General features: G+C 46.2%; 1 protein-coding gene across 1 annotated transcript in view; it reads right to left on the bottom strand.

Annotated features, from left to right (window-relative positions):
- Positions 1-18,484, bottom strand: part of TMTC1 (transmembrane O-mannosyltransferase targeting cadherins 1) — a 1,415,052-nt gene that overhangs the window by 83,945 nt on the left and 1,312,623 nt on the right. Inside the window, exon 16 of the mRNA XM_085652351.1 lies at positions 6,146-6,290. Within this exon, the coding sequence (XP_085508477.1) occupies positions 6,146-6,290 (145 nt within the window). The remainder of the gene's footprint in view (positions 1-6,145; positions 6,291-18,484) is intronic.

Here is an 18,484-nt window from a genome sequence, read left to right on the forward strand (position 1 = left end):
CTGCAGGCCAAAACAGCAAAGCACTTAGCAAAGTGGTAGTTCCTCCTCACAGCTTCTCAAGCTCTTCTTCTTGGCAGTTCATTGGTCGAAAAGAGTTCTAAAGTTCAGGGGTTTTGGCTCCACTTTTTATAGTCCAAAATCCTTTGTGCTCTCAGGCAGAGAGTGTCTGTGCCCAGCCAAAACCAGTTCTGGTCTCTCTGGTGTGGCTTCCTGGCAGGGGGTGGAGACAGCATTATCAGAGGCAGACCAGGCCCATTCAGGTGAAAGGAAATCTCCTACCCCTACTCTAAATGCAGCCTAGGTCTATTCAGCCCTTTCCTGACCCACCTAGAGCCACTGCTCCTTCCCAGCCCCTGTCATCCAAAACCCTGACAGTCAATCCACAACCCCAGCAGAGGCCTACTCGATGGCTGAGCAAGAAAATACCTCCTTTCTAAAAGTGGTATTTTCAAACACAGAACGTAAAAATCACCTTCACTAAAAGATGCATCTTTAGATTCTGAGTTCAGGCATACTAGACTTTATTTTTTTACCTAGTTCCTAGGGCCAGCTATGTTTATAAGATGTTATAAACAAACTCTCCATTCTGTTCTAATGGAACAGGTAGCCTTGCAATAGTGAAAAACGAAATTGTCAGTAATTCACTATCAAGACATACAACACACACCAGAGCATGTCCTACCTTTCACATAGGTAAATATCAATGAGAACTAGCGTATTAGTGGAAGCTAGATGTCCATGTCAGGAGGGAAAACCTTTTATTTTTTATGAAGACCCACACCCAAACACCTAGTTGGTAGCATGCTTCATCATCAGGCTGACTACAGCAGAGCTGGTTCTTTGTAGTAAGAATGCAGTAAAGTGAATGAATGTGAGTTATAAGCTGTCCAATGGGTCCCGTTTGACTAAAGGATTTTAATAATAGGCCCTTAGCAGAATTAAAAACAACAAGGCCGATATGTGAGGAGGTACAATTATGTCTCCAATATCCTGTAAACATAGGAATGAGGTCTACATGTTTCAGCCAGACTGCTGTGTATGCTGGCTTTCGTCAGAACCTATGTGTACGGTGAGTTAGTGGTGATTAGGTGTGATTTGTTTGACCAGATATGTGTCGCAAGCGCTAAGGTGCGTTTAAATGAGGGAGGAAATGTTCCTCTATTTGCTCAAAACCTTTTGGGAAAAGAACAACAAACAGAACAAACAAACATAGACATTAAGTAATTGTAGCTTCTCAAATTCGCACACTAGTAATGTGACTAGATGAGCGCCGTGTCCATACATTATGCTGCAAATTAGCGGCAGTGAAACGGATATTGACGCCTGTGAGAAAGTGGCTGTTATTTAATGCCGATTATTATGCGCTACTGTGCCTTGATCATAGCGTTGAGTTATCGGAATGTTCGTGGTTTTAACAACATGAAAAAAGGAAAAGGTACAGTGCTTACAATGAGATTTTCAGAGTGAGCAACATGACGGGACCTGTAGTCACACACTATGTGTGTGGGGAGAAAGAGAAACGAAAAACGTTTAGGGTGGAGTTCCCGGTCATCATGGGGAACTCCGTCCAAAAGCTGGGAACGAGACCCCAAACACCCTACTTACTTTGTCAAGATTACGTGCCCGCTCCTCATACCTACTGCGGCCTGCTGCCGGGATTCCGTAGATGCAGACAGGTATCTCGGAGCCGGTTTAAGTACTTCCTGTTTCAGCCAGGTGCCGCGAATGATTGTGGACATGCACATCATGACGACTGGCATCCTCATGTGCACGTCATCATGACTAGCGTCCTTCTGTGGTCAAAACTGAAGAAAGACTGTGAGATCTTCAGTGGGTGTCTGGATAACATTGTGTAAATAAAGTTTGTATTCAGTGACATTATGTATCCATAGACTTAAATTGTATTTGTCGGAAGCTCATGAGATCCAGGTCATTAAAAATGAGTAGGAAATTAATTAACGAACCACCGCCTAAAAGACCCAGTGGCAGGCCTATGTCCGGCCTTCATGCTGAATATGACAAGCCTGTCCTGTGTGCTACTCTGTCTGCTTGAATGTGTTTGGGGTAGCCAAGGTGCCTAGCGGCTACTTTTGACCCGAAGTATAGCGTACGGACACGTGCTCATCTAATCACATTAAAAGTGTGCGAATATGAGAATCTACAATTACTTAATGTCTATGTTTGTTTTTTCTGTTTGTTGTTCTTTTCCTAACAGGTTTTGAGCAAATAGAGGAACATTTCCTGCCTCATTTAAATGCACCTTAGCCCGTGCGACACATATCTGGTCAAACAAACCACATCTAACCACCACTAACTCACCGTACACATTGGTCCTGACGAAAGCCAGCATACACAGCAGTCTGGCTGAAACATGTAGACCTCATTCTTATGTTTATAAGATATTGGAGACATAATTGCACCTCCACACATATCCGCCTTCTTGTTTTTAATACTGGCAAGAGCCCATTATTAAAATCCTTTAGTCAAAAGGGACCCATTGGACAGCTTTTAACTCACATTCATTCACTTTACTGCACTCTTACTACACAAAACCAGCTCCGCTGTAGTCAGGCGTTGAAGCACACCCAAGGTGCACTCAGTGCCTTGGGTGGGACCTGATGATGAAGCATGCCACCAACTAGGTTGGTGGGTGAGGGTCTTTATAAAAAACAAAAAGTTTTTCCTCCTGACATGGACATCTAGGTTCCACTAATAAGCTAGTTCTCATTGATATTTACCTATTGTACCAGGGGAAGTGAACTAGCCCACATCATTCCTCTCTCTCCCGTTTGATTATTACACTACCTTTCACATACACTGCACTCTGCCCACAGGGGTACCTTGGGCCTACCTTAGGGGTGACTGACATGTAAGAAAAGGGAAGGTTATGGCCTGGCAAATGAGTACACTTGGCAAGTCGACATGGCAGTCCCAAACTGCACACAGGTTCAGCAATGGTAGGACAGAGTTACATTTACAGGCTCTTTGCGTGGGTGGCACAATCCAGTGCTGCAGCCCACCAACACCATTTGATTTACATGCCCTGGCACACTCAGTGCATTTTACTAGGGACTGACAAGTAAATCAAATATGCCAATCATAGAAACACCAATCCATAACACAGTTTACAACAGGAGCACTTGCACTTTAACACTGATCAGCTGTGAGAAAGTGCGTAGAAACACTAAATCAGCAAAAACAGAGTCAAAACCGGGAGGTCAGAAAGCAAAAACTCAGAGAAGACATGCCAGAAGATGCCAAGTCTAACAGTCCTACATCTGGTACATCTAATATTATCAGGCCGGCTTCAGTAGCGTAACGAAACTTGAGGGGTCCCCTTGCAAACTACATGGAATGGCCCCCCTCTGGACTCTGTCAGGGGCTCACCGGCCAGAGTACTGTGCTGAGGGGGCACACTGGAACCTGGGGCACCGCTGCACCTCGGGGCCTGGGTGGGCCTAAGTTACGCCACTGGCTGGCTCGACTTCACTTTTGGAGGGAGCACTTTGTTGTTAATGGAAAGAAGCAATCTACAAATCTTAAAATGGCCTGCAGGTAAAACCTTCTAATTTTATTTTTAGGATGCCTTTGGATCATTTAAAATTAGTTGGGTTGTAAAGGGAGTGGCTATTGACTCCCACATCCTTCGGTCAACATGCATCAACCGGTTTAATGTTGCCCAAATTTCTTTTGGCTTTTAAAATGACCCAGCTGACCCCTACTACATATGGCACCTGCGATTACCAGGGTCTCAGATTATGATAATTATCCCACTATTAATTGGTGTATAAGACTAATTGTGCATACCACACTCACATTCACACTCTCTTACATCACCTTCCATTCTGGGAAATAATGTCTCAGGAAGCCTGGACACTACCAGGACACTGAATCTGTGAAAATAGCTAGAAAAGAATAAATATTTTGTTATCATATCAAATCCTAATTTACAGTTTGCGAATGTGAACTACTGCTAGTGCTAACACTATATAGTAATAGGCATAGTGCTAGGTGGTTTGTCCATTTGACCCTGATTTTAGGTGAAGCAATAACTAGGAGGAAAAACCCACCCAAGTGTTTCTACTACAAGTACACAGTACTGGTGTGTCATCACACATATTCACAATTCAGTGTGCGATCGGAGTGGCCCCCTTTCCGGATCAGTCTCAACTCAATTCTGATATCCAAACAGTTTTTTCCCTCCTTTGGAAGGTGCCTGATAAGCTCCTTTATTCGCTTCCACTGATGTCTGTCATACCCGGAAAGTAGGCTTACAGAGTTTGTGATTCGCCGTTGTATGGCAACTCCTACAGCCACCTGCTTGCTTACTGCATTGATCTTTTTGCTTTATCGGCTGGAGGAATATCCCCCATTTCCCTTTAGCAGGCTTATATCTTTTTTTTAATCCACCCGAGGTGTAACAGTTGTGTTTTAAATAAGTCTCTTAAGTTGCCTGTGGAGCATGCTGTTAATCATCACCACGAACTGTGTAGACAGCTCTGTTTTATAATGTGTTTAAGGAGTCAGCTTCCTTCATATGTAGTTTGACGTTGTGGTGGTCTGCCGCACAATGTATGACCACTTAATAGGTAGTTGTGTCAGTGTGAGGGAGGATTTGACAGGATATGGTTTCAAAAAGGAGTCGTCTGAAGCGTTCACATTGTAATTATGCCAACGGTATGTTCTGTCATCTGTAGGCAGTACCTCAGACTATAGGTTTGGTTGGTCTGCTGCTGGTCTTGGTCAGAGTTGATGTGAATGGACACAAATGGAGTTGGTGAGCATGAGGATGATGGTGCAGGTGGTGGTATTGTGCATTCTTTTGGCATGGGGTTGGCCATGAGAAGATGTGGCTGGAGATATAGTCATTGTAAATCCTCCGCTGGCTGCCTTTTTCTTCAGCAGAGAATAGATTGCCTGGAGTTGAGGTAGAGGCTGTCTCCAGATTTGACTTTTGAGTCTCTGGCAGCAAAGGTGTTTTTCTGCTTTGAATGGCTTGAGGAACAGTGGGCAATGCCATCTGTCGTGCCTTTCCTTGAGGTGGCGATCAAGGCATAGTAATTTCAGGGCCGTTCTTTGTGCTGGAGCTGAGGCTCTATGCTAGGTAGATTCACGAAGGGAAGATTGTTGGTGTGAGGTGTGTGTGAAACCCTAAGCGTGGTCTGTCTTGAATCTGGGGTTTGTTACGCCTTGGAGAAGATTGGTCTCCAAAGTCAGAGTCATTGGAGCACAAACATTCTGGACTGTCCTTCTCATGGGTATCTGGACTACCAGAGTGCTCATCCCTTTAGTCGTTTGAGTAAGCACCTATGATGTCTTCAGTTCCCTGTCTGGATGACACGTTCAGGAGAGTCCTGGCGTGACTTCTTATAATGTGCCTACTGTCTAGCCCATCAGTGCCGAATTGGCTTTTTTCAGTGAAAGACTTTATGAGCGAAAAAGGCATTGTGCCCTCCATGTGTTGATTATGGGACTTTGATCTACAAGCTTTAGTTTTGGATCAATCATGTAAATGCTGCTGCCTTGGTTTGTGTAAGCATGTGACCACCCAAACATGCATAATGGTTGCAATTGAAAAGCAGAGAGAAGCCGAGATGAGGTTAATGGGGAGAGAGATTTACTTGCTAAAGCTGAGCACACCTTTGAGATACCCCAAAAACTTCAGTAAGTTCTTTGAACTTCAGATATGAGGGTACGATGAAGTGCCCATGTTTGCCCCCTGTGTATTGGATGCCTGTCTAGCAGTTTTGGTGCTGATGAATGGCAGAAAGGCTTATGGTGGGAACTACAAGACATTTTATATTTAGGATGGTAAATGAGTCCATGATGCATCACATTAAAGGAACAATTGATGCTGTCAATAATAACCACAGTAACTCACTAAGTGCAGGGCTAAAATCACAGAAAGGAGCAGATGGTTTAAGGGCGGAAGAAACTTACACGCTTACTAAAAAATATTCATTTTCCGAAAACTATATCTCCTTGTTATTTTTTAATCAGAATTATCACCTCTAACACTCTGTGGTTAGCATGATATTGTTATTTATGCTTGAGTCATAATTGAAAATACACTTTAGATTAAGATTTCCCTGTTATAAGCATAATCCTTTCATATACTCTAGAGTTACTGATACTGCCAGCTTACCAAGGCCAGGCGTGTCTCCTTGCTTGTAGGCTGAAGTGCTGCTGACTCCCTGTAGACCTGCAAGGCTTCCTCAGGCCGGCCAGTGTTGTAGTAAAGCGCTCCCAGTGGTGAGAGAATCTCAGCATTTCTTGTTATCTGCAGTGCTCTGTGAGACAGAGTGAAAAACAAGAACTATTGTTAGATTTATCATCTATTACACCAATGTAGTCCAGTTATCAAACATGTTGTGTTACCATATGTATTACCATATTTATAAAATGCAGTAGCATTTAAGTATCTTAGTGCTAACGAATTACAGCTAGCATAACACCAAGGGGCCGATTTCGATCCGGGTCGGAAGGGCACCGAACGCGATCCGGCCGGAAAAACTACGAGCCGTACGCGTGTTTTACGGCCGACTCGTACAGCTGTACGAGCGAGCCAGTACGATGCGAGCTACATGAAATTCACCGACCGAGTCGTTTCCGGGTCCGAACAGCTCCGTACGTCTCGGTCGTAAGCTAACCGTGGCGTGCAATGGATGCGATTCACGACCGAGCCAGCACGATGCACCCGTCGGACAGCCTGCGCAAAAGCTCCCGGAGTCGGACTTCGGGGGCCCGCGTCGGACTTCGGGGGTCCGCATCAGACCCCCCGACACCCGCAGACATACGACTCGCACACAGGGGGAGACCTATGAGTCTCCCCAACACAGGCATGTACGTTGCGGATGGCACCGACGCGTAACCACTGTAGGGGGCGCACTTGTTCGAGACGTACCCATTCAGTCAATGGGAGCGCATGTACGCATCATACAACTGGCTCCCATTGACTTCTATGGGAGTCCGACCGAACCGAGTACGACAGCATACATGCGCATCGTACTCACTCGGTCGGACTGTAGGAGTCCAGCTCGGTCGGAAAACACTCCAGATCCGACTCGGTAGGAGTGCTTTCCGACCCGGATCGGAATCGGCTCCTAAATGTGCTCTCAGGTTTAAGTCAATACAGCCAGGGTTAAGGAGCTTTCGTGAACTTTAACAGCAATGATTTCTTGAATACACGAAGAAGCAGAGGATTCTGCAGGTTAGTCACAGCCACTGAAAAGGCCTATAGATTTTGATTTTAGAATCTGCACCAATTGGCCACTGGCTGATCTCTTGGCCCTTCTGGGGACGTACCACCTAAACCTTCTTGTTATCAGTTGCATTGATGGTGAAGAAACCTGTGCACGACTGTCAATATGTTAGATTCCATTTACAAATTGGCACAAGTGAAGGCACCTATGCATGACAAAGATATACTCCTAAAAGATGTGAATATATACAAAGTGTAGCTAATGTGCAATGCAAAATATTGTATAAGAAGGTTATATAATAGTACGGTTGTAGAGTTCACCAGTCATCAAGCATGGGTAGGTAGAGTTGCTTTCTAAAACGTGTACGATAACCAGTAATTGGTCCAGGAACTGCATTAAATGGTCAGTCGGCTAGACTCTTCATCAGGATAAGTTGCCACCCTACAAAAGGAGTGGCCGTGGTTGTCTAATAAAAAGGATCACCTGGGGTGTCGTGAGGGTGTTATTAGCCATTCTCACAAGAGAGCTATGGTATGGTCCATCCTGACACAGTGGAATTCGATAGAGGAGGGCTGCCTTGAAATGCGTGAGCTCAGGCATACAAACAATCTTTCCTGCGTACAGCGCTCATGCTGAATTCTCATATTTGAAGGCACTCTAGTATGCACTAATGACTTCATTAGCACATATGAGAGTGTCTTGACATACATGAGCTCAGGATGGGTAAGTTACTTACCTGTAATCCTAGTTCTCTTCCAGGGGTATCCTCATCAAAGTCATAAGCACTGAATATTCCCGCCCATGTGCGGGGACCCCGGAAATAATAAAATTATATATGTAAAAAGCATACATATATACAGCTCTGTATATGTATAAACATATATCATTTTTTCCAAGCAAATGCAGCTCCCATAAAAGGCTAGGCAATGTAAATATACACATCCAATAACACATATATATATATATATATATATATATATATATAAAGGTATAACAATACACCTAAATCTCTTTTTTTTTTTTTTTTTTTAATGAGGTAAACACTCATGAGAAAGCAAAAAATAAAGAGAACAAACTGTGGAAAAACACAGATGTACAACACATTGCCAGCCTGCAGGCTGCATTGCAATATAATACCATAGAGACTAAAAAGCCCTGTACAGGTAAAAAACTGGCACCGTGCCTTTAAGGCAGCCCTGACTTCCATATCCCATCATGCCTCAGGGGTGACAGTTAGGTCAGTTGTTCTTTGCGGGACCGTAGTCCTAAACACAAAGATATATCCTTTCCATAATGAATAATACACTTCTTCTCATTTGCCTGGGGAGGTGGGTGGGTTGCTTATGACTTTGATGAGGATACCCCTGGAAGAGAACTAGGATTACAGGTAAGTAACTTACCCTTCTCTTCCAGGGGATCCTCATCAATAGTCATAAGCACTGAATAGAGTAGCAAGCTCCCCTTCCACCTGCAGGCAAATGAAACTAAGGTTGTATCACCCATGGAGAAAGAGAATCATGAAAATGATTATGCATGGAACAGATTCCTCAAGGAGGCTTGTCCTACTTGAGTGTCTGCTCTGGTGTCCGAATCCAGACAATAATGCCTGGTAAAAGTGTGGACAGATCTCCAAGTAGCTGCCTTGCAGATCTCGGAGAGTGGGACATTATTGAGAAAAGCCGCGGTAGCCGCTTTTCCTCTTGTCGAATGCGCTTTAGGGCGCGCCCCCAATGGTTTCTGAGCCAGTTGGTAGGCCAATGTAATACTTGAAACAATCCACCTAGCAATGGAACGTTTGGATGCAGCAAAGCCCATACGGACAACCCCATAGTTCACAAACAATTGATCAGATTTCCTGACATTCTTAGTCCTATCTAGGTAGAATTTTAGGACCCTTTTGACATCTAGAGAATGCAACGCCCTCTCTGCCGGAGAGGAGGGGTTGGGAAAAAAGGTTGGTAAGGAGATGGCTTGGTTTACATGAAACTCCGATACCACCTTGGGTAGGAACGAAGGATGAGTTCTCATCACCACCCTATTTAGATGAAAAATTGTGTAGGGTTCTTTAGAACAGAGGGCCTGTATCTCACTGACCCTCCGTGCTGAAGTGATGGCTATTAAAAATGCTGTCTTCCATGTGAGGTGCTGTAGGGTAGCCTTATGAATAGGTTCAAAAGGCGAACCCATGAGCTTTGACAGAACCAAGTTTAGCTCCCAGGAAGGAGAGGGAGGTCTAACAGGGGGATAGACTTTCTTGAGTCCTTGCAAGAAATCCTTCACTACCTGCACTTTAAAAAATGACTGCTGTGAAGGCGAACGCCTGTATGCTGTTATGGCTGCTAGGTGAACCTTTATGGATGAAAATTTCAACCCTGCCCTTGCTAAATGTAGAAGATAGGGCAAAATTACATCCTCCTGGCATTTAGTGGGATCATAATGATGCTGAGCACACCATATATAAAATCTTTTCCACTTACAGAAGTAGGAGTGTCTTGTCGAAGGCCTCCTGGCTTCCTTCAGTATGGACATACACTCTTGAGGGAGGTTCAGATGGCCATACTGGAGGACTTCAGGAGCCATGCTGTTAAGCTCAGCGAGGGAAGGCTGGGATGGTAAATCTTCCCCTGCATCTTGGATAACAAGTCCGGCCTGCACGGCAGCCGCTTGTGGGGGCGGATCGACATGTGTAGGAGATCCGTGTACCACCACTGCCTCGGCCAGTCCGGTGCTATGAGGATCATCTTGGCAGATGAATTCTGTAGCTTGGTCACCACCTTGGGAATTAGTGGGAGAGGCGGAAAAGCGTACACAAATGTCATTGACCAACTGATCAAAAGGGCATTCCCTAGGGATCCTGGTCGATGGTATCTTGAGGCGAAGCCTCGGCATTTTGTGTTTTGCTCGTCCGCGAAGAGGTCCACTTGCGGGCGCCCCCATTCCTCGAAGATGTCTTCTAACACCTCGTCGTTGATCACCCAGTCCTCTGGTTCTTGAAAATGCCGACTGAGCAAGTCTGCTTGCACGTTGAGTTCTCCTGGTAGGTGCACCGCTTTCAATGAGATGTTCCTTGCTAGGATCCAGTGCCACAGGGACTGAGCTTCCAGCGAGAGCGTTCTGGATCGAGTACCCCCCTGCTTGTTCAGGTAGTACATTGTGGTGGTATTGTCCGTCTGTACTAGAATGGTACTCGTCGTGATCGCAGGCAGGAACGCTTTGAGGGCTAGGTGGACTGCCCTGAGCTCCAGCATGTTGATGTGGTACAACTGCTCGCTGCTGGACCACCGTCCCTGAGTTTGCAGAGTCCCAAAATGCGCACCCCATCCCTGAAGGGATGCGTCGGTGATTAAGGTCTGAATTGGGGGCTCTTGATGGAAGGGGATCCCCACTTGTAGATTCCTTGGCTTCAGCCACCACTTGACTGACTGTTTGGCTGCAGAGGAGAGGCAAACCTTTTCTTCCCACAGGGAGTTCCTTTGATCCCATTTGTCCTCGAGATCTTGCTGGAGAGGACGCATCCTTAGCCTGGCATTGGGCACTAGGAAGATGCAGGATGCCATGGCCCCTAGCAGAGATGAGATTCGCCTTGCCGACGACAGATTGCTGGTTATGATCTGTCTGCCTTTTAGCATAATGGATGACTGTCTTTCCTCCGAAGGAAACACTTTTCCTACTACGGAGTCTATAGTTGCACCCAGGTAGTGGATCCTCTGCGTTGGTGAAAAATTGGACTTTTTGACATTCACTCTGAGACCCAACTTGCGACATAAGTTCAGGCATAGCGACAGCTGTGACCGCACATTCTGTGGTGATGAGCCCTTTATTAGCCAGTCGTCTAGGTAGGGATAGACGAAGACTCCTGCGCGTCTCAGAGCAGCCGCTACTACTGCCACGCATTTTGTGAATACTCGAGGAGCTGACTTCAGGCCAAATGGGAGGACTTTGAACTGATAGTGAGAGTTGCCTACCACAAACCTGAGAAATTTTCGATGATTCCTTAGGATGGGAATATGGAAATATGCATCCTGAAGGTCCAGTGAACACATCCAATCGCCCATCCGGAGAAGAGGATATATTTGGTGGAGCGCCAGCATGCGAAATTTTTCCTTTCTTATGTGCTTGTTCAGTATCCGTAGGTCTAAAATGGGTCTGAACTCTACCTTCACACTCCTCTTTTGGATGAGAAAGTATCTGGAGTAAACTCCCTTTCCTCTCTGGTTTATGGGCACTTTCTCTATTGCAGATTTGAGTAGTAGCGTCGCTACCTCTTCTCTGAGCTGCTTTAGATGCTGGGATGAATTGACAGGAGGAATCGATGGGGGGTGACTTTTGAAACGAAGCGAGTACACATGACGCAGTATATTCAGTACCCACTTGTCCTTTGTGATGGATTGCCACTCTGGAAGATGATGTGCAACACTTCCTCCCACCGGAGCGGTGGACAGCATCGGAGGAAGCGGCTTCTCATTGCTTCCCCGGAGCTTTGTTTCCAGCATTAGACTGCCTGTTGTTACCTCGTCCCCTGGATGGCTTGCGGGACTGGTATTGTTGTTTCTTTTGACCTTGCTGGTCCTGGTTCTTTTGCCAATGAGGGGTTTGAACCCTCTGTTGGTAACTGCGCCTGTCATTTCCCTTGCGGCGTCGAAACTCTTTTCTCTTTTCAAGCCCGACAGCTTTCATGGTCTCCAGCTCTGCTTTCATACGGGCCATTTCTTCGTCTGCATGGGACCCAAAAAGAGAACTACCGGAGAAAGGCAGATTTAAAATTCTTGCCTGCGCTTCCGGTTTCAAGGCCGTCAATCTAAGCCAGGATGATCTTCTGGCTGTGACTCCATGTGCATATTCATGCGCTGCCAGTGTTGCCCCATCTGCCGCTGCACTTATGATCTGGTTAGAAACCAGACTCCCCTCATGCAAAATCTCTTCAAAGTCCCGTCTGTCCTCTGATGGAACTTTGTCAATGAACCTCTGCAGAGAGTCCCATAATGACCTATCATAGCGCCCCAGAAGAGCCGAGGCACTCGCCACCTTAAGGCTTGAGGATGCTGAGCCGCAAACTTTCCTCCCCCAGGAGTCTTGTGTTTTACTGTCCTTATCTGGTGGTACCGTTGAAGATCCCGCTACTGCATGCGTCTTCCTGGCAGCGGCGGTGATGACAGAGTCCGGTGGAGGATCCGATTTAAGGAATAGAGGATCCTCCGGAGCTGGACGGTACTTTTTTAGAATTCTCGCCGGCGCCGTTTTGGTGGTTGCTGGTGTGAGAAAGATATCCATTACCAGTTGTAGCAAACCGGGGACTAACGGCAATAAAGGGCGTGACACTGTGCGTTCATGAAGAGTTTCAAAAATTATGGATGAAGTGGTCTCCTGAACCGGCATAGGGATATTTAATTTTGTAGCTCCTCTACACAACACTTCTTGAAACGTAGAAATATCATCTACCGGAGATACCCGAGAGGGTGGCGTCTCCGAGAGTGTCGGTGAATAATCCCTTTTGGATGATCTGGAAGAAGGGGAGGTAGAAGGGGTCCTACGGCGCCTTCTCTCTGATCTGGTCGACTCTCTTCTGCGGGAGGGAGACCTGGATCGCCTTCTTGGTGCTCGAGAGTGACTTCGGGATTCCCTTTCTCGAGATCTTGGTCTGATCGGTGTCGCTGGGAATACCACGCCCCTTATTCTTGTTAGCGATGCCTTTATTGCGTCTGGCATAGCAGGGTCCTGAGGCATCTCCCTTACGGGACTTTGAGGTACAGCATTGTCCTCCTCCTGCGAACTTTCTCTTGCAGGTACTGGAGATTGATGCACAAGCTCTGGTGATTCTGATCTTGAACCTGAGCCCTCTGATCCTGAAGGCGAGATAGATATGAGACGCGGTGATTCAGGAGTCGTATATATCAGTCTATGAGGAGATTTCCGCCTTGAGACTGGTCGAATCGTGAGGCGAATATGTGACACCTCCTGCGTACCCTCAACAGAGGGCTGCCTCGACGGTGATAGGCCTATCACCGGAGATCTTTGACTCGAATCTTCGAGGCTCCGAGCTTCTTGTCTCGACGTCGAGATTATCTTCGACGGAGGCTTCATGTACCTCACCAAAGCTTTGGAGACCTGTGAGGACGGAGGCACCTGCCTCGACGTCGACTCCGACGGAGGCACCTGCCTCGACGTCGACTCCGACGGAGGCCTTTGCCTCGACGTCGACTCCGACGGAGGCCTCTGCCTCGACGTCGACTCCGACGGAGGCTCCTGCCTCGACGTCGGCCCTGACGGAGGCGTCTGCCTCGACGTCACTCCTGACGGAGACTTCTGTCTCGACGTCGAATGCTCCGACGACGTCGAAAGCCTCTTCGCCGTCGAACGATGTTTCCTCGACGGCGATCTTGATCTTGACGGCGATCTTGGTCTCGACGTCGACTGTGGAGATCGTCTACGTACTTCTTGCGACGTCGAATGATGTCTCGCCGACCTCGACGTCGAACGATGTCTTTCTTTCGACGACGAACGATATCTCTGTGCAGACGTCGATCGATCTTCTCTTGACGTCGACAGATGCTTTTTCGACGTTGAACTATGGCGCCGAGTCCTCGACGCCGAGCTTTTAGACGCCGTCGACGTCGAACGCATCCGCTTCGACGCTGAATCTAAAGTCGACGACGATTTTCTCTTTGCAGCATGACTTCCCCTTGACTCCTCACCTCTCAGCGACGATCCCGCCGCTGGAGTCTTCGACGCCGAGCCCGACGTCGATGGGGAGCAAACAGGGACCAACTGCTTCGACGTCGACCGTTCTGCTAGGCCATACAGCCTAATCCTCTCCCTCTCCTTCAAAGTCCTTTTGGAAAGGTCTTCACAATGATGGCAAGTTGCTGGAGAGTGAGAGTCCGGCAGACAGATAATACACACCTCATGTGTGTCTGAAGCCGCCTTCTTTTTTCCACAAGATGGACATGGAACAAATAAAGAAGGCATTTTTCTGACAAAATAGCAAAAAAGTCAGTCAGAAAAACACAGGATACAGACTTCCTCAAAGAAGTTCTAAGAAGAAGTCCAAAAAATCTTAAAGTAGTAATAATTCTTGACTAAAGAGTCAAAAAAGAAGAGAGCTGAATTCCAGGGTCCTGACTGAAGGAGCCGGAAAGAACAACTGACCTAACTGTCACCCCTGAGGCATGATGGGATATGGAAGTCAGGGCTGCCTTAAAGGCACGGTGCCAGTTTTTTACCTGTACAGGGCTTTTTAGTCTCTATGGTATTATATTGCAATGCAGCCTGCAGGCTGGCAATGTGTTGTACATCTGTGTTTTTCCACAGTTTGTTCTCTTTATTTTTTGCTTTCTCATGAGTGTTTACCTCATTAAAAAAAAAAAAAAAAAAAGAGATTTAGGTGTATTGTTATACCTTTATATATATATATATATATATATATGTGTTATTGGATGTGTATATTTACATTGCCTAGCCTTTTATGGGAGCTGCATTTGCTTGGAAAAAATGATATATGTTTATACATATACAGAGCTGTATATATGTATGCTTTTTACATATATAATTTTATTATTTCCGGGGTCCCCGCACATGGGCGGGAATATTCAGTGCTTATGACTATTGATGAGGATCCCCTGGAAGAGAAGTGCTTTATACCAAAAAGGCTTCCATTTGTACAGCGCTCATCTTGAGCTCACGAATTTCAAAATGCGCTTGCATGTGCTAATGACATCAGCTCATATGAGCAGGGGCGGCTCCTCCATTTGAGCATAGGAGTGTTGCCCAACAAGCCCCATAGCTGAAAAATAAAATGGTAATAAGTTTATTTATTACCATTTTATTTTACAGCACTAAGTGTCAGGACGGGGTGGGGCCAGTGCTGCTGAGTGGTAGCAACAGGGAGCTGTGCGCTTTAAAATGAGCATGTCTCTTTGGTCCGGCTGTGTTCGATTGGCCAGCGAGACATATGCATTTTAAAGTGCTCTAATCTAGCTGTCTTAGACAGCTGAGTTAGAAAAAAAGTGCAGGCATTCAGTACTCTCAGGAGCGCTGAGAGAGCCTGCTCCTTCCAATCCTAGTGCTGCTCTCATGCTGTGAGAGCAGCACCAGGATAGGGTAGTGAAGTTTACTGCTTCCGTAGCTTCCAGAAGATACCCGAGGGAGGAAGACGTTGTGCTGCAAGTTAGGTAAGTCTATTTTACTTTGTTTGTGTCCCCCGTCACACCACCTCCATGCCAGCCGCCACTGCATATGAAGGCATTTTGTAATAAGTGAACTGGGGATGTGCTGAAAGGCTTGACGTGTTTACTTTCAGCCTCAAGGGTGGAACAGAAGATGCTGGGATACAGCTTTGTGGGTGAAAGCTAACACATAACACAGGCCGGCCGGCCGGCCGGCCGATCGGCACAAGGTGAGGGCTCCGGTCCCCAGCTTACCTGCTGGTACTGCTAGCCATTTCTGCCCTGTCAGGTCTCCTGGAGTGCACTAGTGAGGAGATATGCTGTAAACAGATATACTCTGCATGATAAAGCATGCACAGTGTACTTTTTACATCAAGTAGGCTGTGACACATGGCTCTGTGATGTCAGGTCACACCCCACCAATCATACACAGGGAGCATGCTGTAACAACACCCTTTCCCGACTTGTCACAGGGTGGGGTGGGGTCAGGGATGCTTGCTGACCCCAACCTATGACGACTTGGAAAAAAGTGGGTGTCTGCTTGCAGCCTGGGTAATGATTGGAGATCAATGCTGGAAAATACAAGGCTGATGCCCTAGAAGGCAAGAGTTGCTGCATGTCATTAGTAGGTGGTCTCTTTAGACCCCCGTGACCAGCAGGCCAGGGCTGACTCTAGGTCAACCCTTAGCCTGCTGTTGTAAAAAATAAAACACAGGTTGGTACCCGCACTAGTGCATGTGCCTCTTTAAAGGGACTGACTCTTGTGTCAGGCACTGAGGGTGGCACCAGGCACGGAAAGATTTTTTTTCTAAAAAAGGAAATGTTATGTGGTCAGTTTGTGGAAGGTAATTGCCCCCAGCAATTACCATCCACAGAACTTGCAAAACTGGGTGGAGGAGTCTCAGTGCCCTCATCCAGAATCTGCCCGTGTCCTGAAGCACAGCCGAGATACGATTGCATGGATCCAAGGGAGAGGGAGTCTTCTGCATGCCAATCACGTTTTCCTTTATACGACAATATTTACTCTACTGCGTTTAAATGAAATTGTTCATAATGGCTATAGCATGGATGTAGTACATATGTAGTACCTTTGAGTAGCAGGTTCACTGCCATCACTACAAAGGCAGCAATGGTAAAGACTAAGGCCCATGTTTATCAAGGTTTTGCCTCACCCCGGTGCCACGCAAGGGGTAGCAAGGGTGACTCGAAACCTAAGCTAACCTGCATGGTCCTGCATGGCTTGCTAAATCGAGAGTAACGCAGGGCAGTGCAAATCGCTGCCTTGCGTTACTCTGCCCCAGAGAGGCATTCCATTGGTGGAACGTTGGTGTTCTCAAGCATCAACCCATGGATTCTGGCGCATTCCTAGATTTACCACGAGTGGCAGACCTGGGAATGTGTCAAAATGCTACGCCTTTCCAAGTGAAAGTATCATTTTGATGTATATCTAAAAACTATACCTCATAACTGTTGAGGCTTTGGAATCATTCGTTTCTCTATTTAGTTGTATTAGCTGTAGGGCACATTTTAACACATTCAGTTAAATAATGTTTTTTTTAAAGAATGCACTATGTTTTATGAATGTATTATACAATTGCCAAAATTCCTCGGTCCTCTTTTGGAGAGATCACTAGCAGTGTGAGGGTGGTCCACTGTGCCTAGCCACAAAATGTAAACACAACAGGATTTCCGGACTTTGTCCGAGATCAAAATACCACAGCGTACAATTCTGCATCTATATAGTCAAATCATAATTCACATAAAAAGGGTAGCATAAATGTCTTGATTTCTGCTATTTAAAATTCCCTTTCATCTGAACAGAATATATTATACAAGGTCAGTATTTTATGCACTGGGATATTAAATGCTTTGCCAATAATCACAGGATGCTGAGTCGACGCCAGAACTCAAACCTGGTACCCCAATTGCAAAGTTGTCTGCTCTGCTGTTGGGCCACATCTCCTCTAGATACTTTTAGATAAAGGAAACGTCCTCTGCTTGATCAGAACTAAAACAGTGGCATTAATGGTCAGGCAGTGGAAAAATGAGAAGCCTACCTTTCACGTGACACTGATCCCTAATTTTAAAAAAAAATCTTACCTAGGCCCACTAAGTAAATATGGGGCAGCCTATTGATTCCCAGTTATCATTAGCCCTTCCCTCCCATGTAAACGTGGTAGTTAAGGAAACCAACTTCCAAATGCATATGAATAGGAAACGTTTCACGTTGCTCCGTTCCAACCGTTGCTTGAAACTTACCAAAGCACCGATGCTATAAACTGCTGCAACATCATACACAGGAAACTACTGCATAAAGAAATCTAAAACCTGCAAAGGATTCAAAGTCATGCAGTCAGGAGAGGCCTTGATTTGAAAAAAGGAGCATGTAACCCCCATCTTGAAACAACTGCGCTGTCAAGCAGCTGAAAAATGAAATAAGTTCAAAACACTGTGCACCGCCACAAGGGTATATGGGGCAGGGGCTCTGAATATTTATAAAAATTGTCCCATCATGATATTGCCATGGTAGAACCGGAAATACCTTCAGAGTCTGCCAAACCCTACTTGAATGTAAGGAACAGCGAAGAAGTCCTCATGGGCTTCGGGCCCTTTTGTTTGTAATGCTCTTGGCCTGTCTCAAACAATGCCGCCAAACCATCTACATTTCAAGAAACACCTGAAAACCTCCTTATTCTGTCAACCCTTTGGGAACTAACCTTGTCACCAAGAGACCTGCAAACCTCTTTATGGGCTGAGCCGTGTTGTCCAGCGTGGTTCTCTCCATTGAGCCTGACAGAATTTTCAAAGGGACTTCAGAGGCACACTGCCCACCTGGAGGAATCCCTGGCCCTGAGGCTACTTTGGCATTTTCCTATTTGGCAAAGTGGTCCAGAGTCAAACCTCAAAGCCTCTGCTAGAGAACATTTTGCGCACTGTCTTCTATTTTGCTAGTCCAATCTGGGAACCTCTGAATCATGCGTCTTTGCTTCCTTTTACATCTCCATGCTGCCACTGCCTTTGTGGCACTCTACCTCCCCTCCCCCACCCTCACCCTTACCACACCCCCACTACCTTTAATCTTCTCTGGTACAACAATGTCTACCAAGCGGGTAAAAGCTG

This window comes from Triturus cristatus, chromosome 4_1, assembly GCF_964204655.1.
Source record: "Triturus cristatus chromosome 4_1, aTriCri1.1, whole genome shotgun sequence".
Lineage (NCBI taxonomy): Eukaryota > Metazoa > Chordata > Amphibia > Caudata > Salamandridae > Triturus > Triturus cristatus.